Source organism: Cannabis sativa, chromosome 2 (assembly GCF_029168945.1).
Source record: "Cannabis sativa cultivar Pink pepper isolate KNU-18-1 chromosome 2, ASM2916894v1, whole genome shotgun sequence".
In the NCBI taxonomy this organism is placed as follows: Eukaryota; Viridiplantae; Streptophyta; class Magnoliopsida; order Rosales; family Cannabaceae; genus Cannabis; species Cannabis sativa.
Genome location: NC_083602.1, coordinates 28,215,995 through 28,223,174, shown reverse-complemented (window position 1 = coordinate 28,223,174; position 7,180 = coordinate 28,215,995). Strand labels below are relative to the sequence as shown.

The window sequence follows — 7,180 nt, the reverse complement described above, 5'->3', positions numbered from 1 at the left end:
CACGAAATCCTTAATTAATAAATCTTTTGATTTTATTAAAAAAAAAAAAAAAATACTAACATGTATCTATAATCTATAACATAAACAAAAGTGTCAATGTTTTAGGTTTTGTGATATTAAATTACACATATATCCTCTTACAAGATATATATTACTTCACAATATAAATAAATTACATACAAGTGATAATATTTTAGGTTTCTATTTTTGTATTGTTTTTATTTTTCTATTACACATATACTCTCTAAAATTAAGCATAGCTTGTAAATATATTAAGATTAACTCATAGATGCTAGCTTATCCTAATATTTTTTCCCTGTCATTTTTAAAAATAAACCTATAGTAAATTTAGAAGGCATTACTATTAAGTATAACTAATGATTGAAATCAATATAGAGATTAAAAGCCACTAAACTATAAATAATTAAGAATGAATTTATAATTTTTTAAATAATCTTACATATTAAATTTTACAAAATATTTCCAAAAAATGTAATATTTCCAAAAGTTGTTAGTTATAGAACTTCTAATATACTAATTCTCATTAACATTATTTTTATCTATTCTTATATAAATAAATAAAAAAATAATAATAATAAAAAAAAAAAAAAAAAAAAAAAGATAGCAATCCATATTGTGCACCCTTAATGGGTATTAACCATGAATGGGTAAAATTAGAAAATTTTGAGTTTTTATACTTAATTTTTCTATCTAATTAAAAAAAAAAAAAAATCTCTTATTTTTATATCATATGGGCTGAGATTGTTCCATCGGTAAAAAAAATTATGAAAAAAAAAAAGTTTTTTAAGCAAGAAAAATAAGAAAAAAAAAATTGAATTTGAGTTAAATATTTTTGTATGAACATATTTTTGATATAGTACAAAAAGATATATTTTTTAGTATTTTTTTTTAATTAAGTAGTTAAATTAAGCACAAAATTTCAAATTTGTAATTTAAATATTCGTTATTAGATCAAAATTGGATAGTTTGATATTTTTAAAATTAATATTTATAGTTAAATTTGTTTAATAACCATTCATAGGTAATACCATTAAGAAATGTTCCTAACCTATATATATATATATAAAAAAAAAAAAACAATTTTACACTTTATAAGCAATTTTTTTTTACATTTTTACAGAAATTCATATATAAACCCACATAACAACCAACAAAGCAATATAAATTCACATAGCAATCTATATAGAAACCATTTGAGCAACCCAACCCGTAAATTTAAAAAAAAAAATAGTATATAAAATAATTCCCTTTAAAAAAATTCACTAACAACTTTTCTATATATATACACTAGAAGATAAATTTTATCAACAGTGACAGTGTTTTTTGTCTTTTTTTTTTCAAATTAATTAAAAGGATAAAAATGGCATGTTGAACTTACACTCTTTCTTAGTTACAAGGCACTCCAAGTACTGGCGTAGGAGTTGAATGATTGAACAAGTTTCAATAAACTAATAGCCTCAAAAGTCATTTGATTGTTCAATGTTCATACGGGAGTGTGGATGAAATATTATAAACATTCAAATCTTGTCCCCTTTTAACGAAGGTATTCAAATTGTAAATAATTTTCAGACCGAAACAAAAAAAAAAAAAAAAAAAAAACAAGGTCAATCAGAGAAGTGAATGGAATAATCATTAAGACGATAATTGCCAAGGAAAACAATGTTTCACTGAACTTCACTCCAAAGGGTACAGAGATTATTTATAGATCACTCATTAGTATTACAAGATTTGAAGCAACTATTCTTGATAACTAATTAAAGTACAACAAAGCTCTAAAACAAATTGCCATGAAAAAAGTAAATGTTAAATCAAGCATGAAGATTCATCCTTCAATATTCTCCTGCCATGAAAGTTGAATAACTTACTGATATTGGTTTATTTACAGAGTTACATAGTGCAGAGAAGATGTGGGAAGACTCATGGTGGCTTAAGCCCTCTCAGTGCAGCAGCAAAAATCTATAAATTCATTAAAACCTTGTATAAGAAATTCATAATAACTAACCTTGAGCAATTGAAAATTGTAAGTATTTGAGTTTGACACTTCTTTTTCACATCACTTTCAAGCATTTGATTAGTCTAAAATAGGCCAAAGTTTGTTTCATTTCCACGAGATATTTTATAATTTCATGCCAAATGATGACAGTTTCAATGAGCGTATGTTCACCCATAACAACTACTGAATGAAAAAAGACTAGATTTGCGATTGATATTCGTGGTAAGCTAATAAAATTACTAAAACCCTCTATAGAACTGACAACATATATCTCTCTTATTTACCTTAGAAGGTGCTCCAGAGCGAGGTCTGGAATCAGGAGAAGGTTGAAAGTCACTACTGCTTCCCTCGAGCATAATCTGACTTGTTTTCTTTTCATTATCTGAAGTAGATTCTCCATCAAGGTTCATTGTGTGTGTTCCTTCTTTTTCTTCAGATGATCTGTTTTTCATCTGTCTTGTCATGTCTCCGTTGGGTGTGGTATTCTGTGTGGTTGGGGAGGTTGGATTTTTCTTTGTGAACTGTGTAGCCGCAGCTCGTGCACCAGCTATTGCAGCATCAAGATTTAATGACTTCTGCACTTCAGCCCCTTTTGATCTAGGGTAGTGTGCAGCAATAGAGCCAGGTTTCAAGGAAAATCGATCCCTTGGATCCGGAATAGGAAATTTTACTGGTAATGGACATTCAACTGGTGTAAGACCTCTAATTGCAGCCTCGTATATCTAGAATAAGTTTGCAGGTTAGCCCACTAAAATAATTAGATGGAAAAAAGAATCATATGAGATGCATATACAGAGTATGTTTAGCATAACATGCACCTTTTTCTCCAAATTATAGACGCCTTGAAAACCGCGCATTTCAAATGGAATTAACAGTCTCTGCATGAACCAAAATTATAGAAGTAAAAGGCCTACTCGCAGCATAAACTATTCATCTGAAAAGAAAAAAAAAATACAATAGAGTGATTAATCACCTGTGGCTGCTCACAAAGCCAACACATATCAGTTTGTGCTTCTAGTCTCACCTGCATTGAAGATAAAATATCAGCCAACAGTACTGAGAAACAATGCTTTCTTTATATGTCAAAACATTAAAAAACTATATCTCACCCCTTCAGGTACCAACTCCCAGCCACTTAATTCTTCGCGCTCCAGACATCCAACCACTTCAACACAACCTGTATTTTAAAAAAAACCACACATAACTGTAAGAAAAAGAAAAACCTTCCAAACTAGCATAGTTAATTAAGAATAGGTTTTTTGCCCCCACTCTCAAATCGTGACCTTAAATTAACTTTTCCCGTTGTTAAAAATTTCCCTCAAATTATTCCTTGACTATTACGTCTACCAAATCATGTCCCTTGGCAAATTAAGGAAATTGTCATATGCAACTTTTTCACACCACCAATATAGAGTTGGGTCCAGAATTATTATAAAATTGTAAACTTGTGCCCCGAATTATTACAACTATCAAAACATGCCCCGAATTTCAGACAAAGAGGCACGATTTAGTAGTGGTAATAGTATGGAGGAGTTTTTAATAATGTGAAAAAATTCGAGGAGCACAATTTGAAAGCCATATAATTTGGAGGGTAATAATCCTATTTTCAAAAATGTAAATTTCAGTCGTTCATGAAATTCCCTTTTGGGATCTTTGGAGATCTCACTATTATTTAAGAGGTGCCTTATTTCATAACAGAAATCCATAGAACACTTCATTGTTCCAAAAACCAAAAACATAGTCTATAACAATTGAACTGTAAGAACATGCCTGATCAGAACCAGAGCTATAGCTATGACACTATTTTCTGCATTTCTAAAGTAGCCTAAAAAATACTGGAACAATATAAACAAGCGAAAGATTAGAAAAAGCATCATTGTACAATTTGCCAAAACTGGTTATTGCCACTAGTAGGGAAAAGTGGAAACATTCAATCGAGAAACCATCAGAGATGTACAAACATTCAGAGATGTACCTATAAGCCTTGAAACAGGATAATGTTCAGGAAATTTTAGATCTTCAACTCCATTCAGTGCATAAATTTCCCTGTAAAATTGCTCCATAGCTTTGATAGTTGCTTCATCAGGAACTTTACTAGCAGCATGAATCCATAATCGACCTTCAAATACATAATAAAATTCATCCATTAAATCTCTAACACCAACAATCACTTGAATCCATCAAAAATTATTAATTCAAAGAAACATAATCAAACAGGTGAGACAAACCAATTCATACCCGGAAAGTAAACAAAAGATAAACACACTCCACGCTAAACCCGAGTTGATCAAGTCACTTTGATATGCATTCAGTTTAGCTCAATTAAAGCAACAAACAAGCCCCAAAAGCAAAAAAACGGAAAAGGGTGTGTAAAGGGTTTTGATAGACAAATAAATTTAGAAGGATGGATAGGCTTGGGTACCTCTAATTGGAGCAGGCCATGACCGACCCTCAATGCGCTTTATTCCATAAACAAGCAAAGAAGCCCAAGGTTGATGCATAGTCAAACATGGGTTTGTATAGTTCCCATGAAAATTTCTTCCTCTTCCTCCTCCTCTCATCTCACAAAACTCGATTCCAACAAGGCGTTCCCCGTCGATTAATTTCAGTTACCGACTCACCCAGGAATAACAAATAACTGCTAACTAGCTTAGAAATTATTAGATGGAAATAGCGAACTGATGATCTTTATTTATGAGCGATAAAAAGATTTAAGAAAATTCTATGCTAATAATTTTTTAGTCAAATTTTTTTTATGATCATGTTATAATAATTTAATGCATCCTTCAAAATTTTAAGAAATTCGGAAAAGTTTCACGTCAAAAACTACGTTCAAACAGTGTGTTGCACGAGTGACTAATTTATTTTATACGCGTGTAAAATAGGTTGTTTGAACATTATTTTCTACATTGTAAATTATTCCGAATTTCTCAAAATTTTGTAAGATATGTTAAATAGATATAACGTACATAAATATGAAGAAAAAAAATTAGACTAAAAAATTTTTCTAGATGCTGAAACAAATTAATGGTGCATCAGTATATTCTTTTTAAGGGGTGCAATGTAGAATCACCCAAAGATTATAACCTTGCCAGAATCCTATTCCTTAATCCTAATTCTCTTGGTATTATAACTTTGTCCTACAATAATTATTTAAGCTTTTTTATCCTATTTTTGAAATTATTTTATCTCCTACATATATACCTCACATTCTCTCTAACTTTTTTCACATCATTTAAATATGGGGTATTTATACATATATATATATAAAAAAAAAAAAAAAAAAAAAAAACCAAAACAAACAAACAAAAATGTGGTAGAAGATTTTAATAAATTGACTTTTCAAACAAATAAATTAGCTTTATGATCAATGTAATATCAATGTAATTCTACACTATTATAAAAGGTAAAAGTGGCAACAAACTATCACACTATTATATCTCTTTTATAATAGTAAGATATATATATTTTGAATAAAAATGTAACTTTATTAAATCAACTCTTGAGCAATTACATCAAAAATATTACTCAGAATAAAGGTAGCCGAGTAACTACGATCAGCATATAACCATAAGACTCGAGCTAAATCATGAGCAACACGATTAATGAATGATTTAACAAAACGTAAACTAACATTGTTCAAACCAAAAAATTGCTTCTTGCACTCCTTAATGCAACTGCCAAACGGAGAGACCGTGGTCACTCAGCTTCAAAAAGCTTGAACAGTGATAAGCCTATCCATTTCAACGGTAACACTGGAGACATTCGACTTCTTTATCCAGCTAAGAACCTCCTTTACTCATAGAGCCTTGGCAAGACCTGGGTCGACACAACCAAGCGAAGAACCAGTCCGTGTCTGTAGGACATAGCCTCTTGCGTCACGAAGCACCCAACCATACCCAAATCTATTTTTATCCGCAAATGTTACTGCATCCATATTGATCTTGCAATTATCCATTGTTGGAGTACACCATTGCTTATCCCCTTCCCCTACCTGAACTGAGAAAGGAGAGGGTGAAAAAGTATTTTCTTGAGCAAACAACCATTGTTCAAGATCACATTTTGCAAAGGCAACAACATTCTAGACCGATTTATTTATCCCATTCCAAACTTTGTTATTTCTATCTTGACAAATTGCCCAACAGAACATGGCCCCCACTTGTTTGTCCTTCTTGCTCCAACGTTGAAACTAGTTTTAAAACCAATCACCAAAGAAAGAATCACCAATGCTCCCACCATACAAACCTGCAACATGCCAACAGGCAATGTCAAACTTGCAAGAAACAAGACAATGAGCAATTGACTCAGCCTCTCAGGTACATCTGGGGCATGAGGAAGAAATCTTAACATGTCTTTGAATGAGTTGCAGCCGAGTTGTTAAAAAATTGGACAAAGCTCTCCATAGTTCAATTACCTTCGGAGGGATCTTCTGTTGGGTTTTATGCCCTAAATAAAACTCATTTTAATATAATCAGATTCACTTATTAATATAGATCAGAAATAACATTTAATGTTGCATGGTTCACATGATTTATTTCATGATTATATGTACATAATGTATGAATTCATCTGAAACCCTTTTCACATACTTGATCCTGTTTATTGTGGTGTCAACACATTGGAAAGTAAACATGACTATGTGAATAAAGTTTCCTAGATTTATCAGACACAGGTTTGTACTGATATGATAACCTACAACAGAGTTTACTTGCATTTGGAGAAATGCTATGTTCTTTCCAGAGCATTGGTTAAAGTAAAGCTCAGGTTGGATGCATGGAGTATGTATCGGAAGGGACCGATATTGAACTTTGACTTAGATTTATTAAACTTACCGTAATATCTATTCAAGTTAATATCGCCTAGTTGATCCTAGATCAAATGATCTTAATCCTGTTATGATTAGGCTCAATCTCAAGAGGCTATCCGTGTTCATTGATTTGTTAGTTAAGCCTACTTTTGGGTCAGGGTGATACGTACATTTTGGGAACACGGTAGTGCAATTGAGTGGGAGCGCTAACATAAACATGGAATCTATAGCTTCTATCTGGAGAATAGTAAGTAAAGGATGATCTCCTTCGAGCTTGACCAAACGAAAATAAATGGTGGAGATCTCATTTCACATAAGCTGAAATATCATTTATACGGGGTTAAGTGTTTTAAGGATTA

At 31.4% G+C, this 7,180-nt stretch overlaps 1 protein-coding gene across 1 annotated transcript; it reads right to left on the bottom strand.

Moving 5' to 3' along the window:
- Positions 1-1,629: 1,629 nt before the first annotated feature.
- LOC115720663 (uncharacterized) lies at positions 1,630-4,732 on the bottom strand. The gene is made up of 7 exons (XM_030649826.2): positions 4,437-4,732; positions 3,990-4,133; positions 3,124-3,191; positions 2,988-3,038; positions 2,833-2,892; positions 2,299-2,736; positions 1,630-1,977 (listed from the first exon to the last, which is right to left on the bottom strand). The coding sequence occupies exons 1-7, from the start codon at positions 4,573-4,575 to the stop codon at positions 1,939-1,941; spliced, it is 939 nt and encodes a 312-aa protein (XP_030505686.2). The 5' UTR covers positions 4,576-4,732; the 3' UTR covers positions 1,630-1,938.
- Positions 4,733-7,180: the final 2,448 nt, after the last annotated feature.

Bases quoted from the DNA above. Each gene is read 5' to 3' on its own strand.
- LOC115720663 (XM_030649826.2), bottom strand. From the start codon at position 4,575: ATGAGAGGAGGAGGAAGAGGAAGAAATTTTCATGGGAACTATACAAAC. The intron at 3,192-3,989 runs GTACATCTCTGA...TTTAAAATACAG, and splicing joins TCCTGTTTCAAGGCTTATAG to GTTGTGTTGAAGTGGTTGGA. The intron at 2,893-2,987 runs GTGATTAATCAC...TGGTTCATGCAG, and splicing joins GGCTTTGTGAGCAGCCACAG to AGACTGTTAATTCCATTTGA.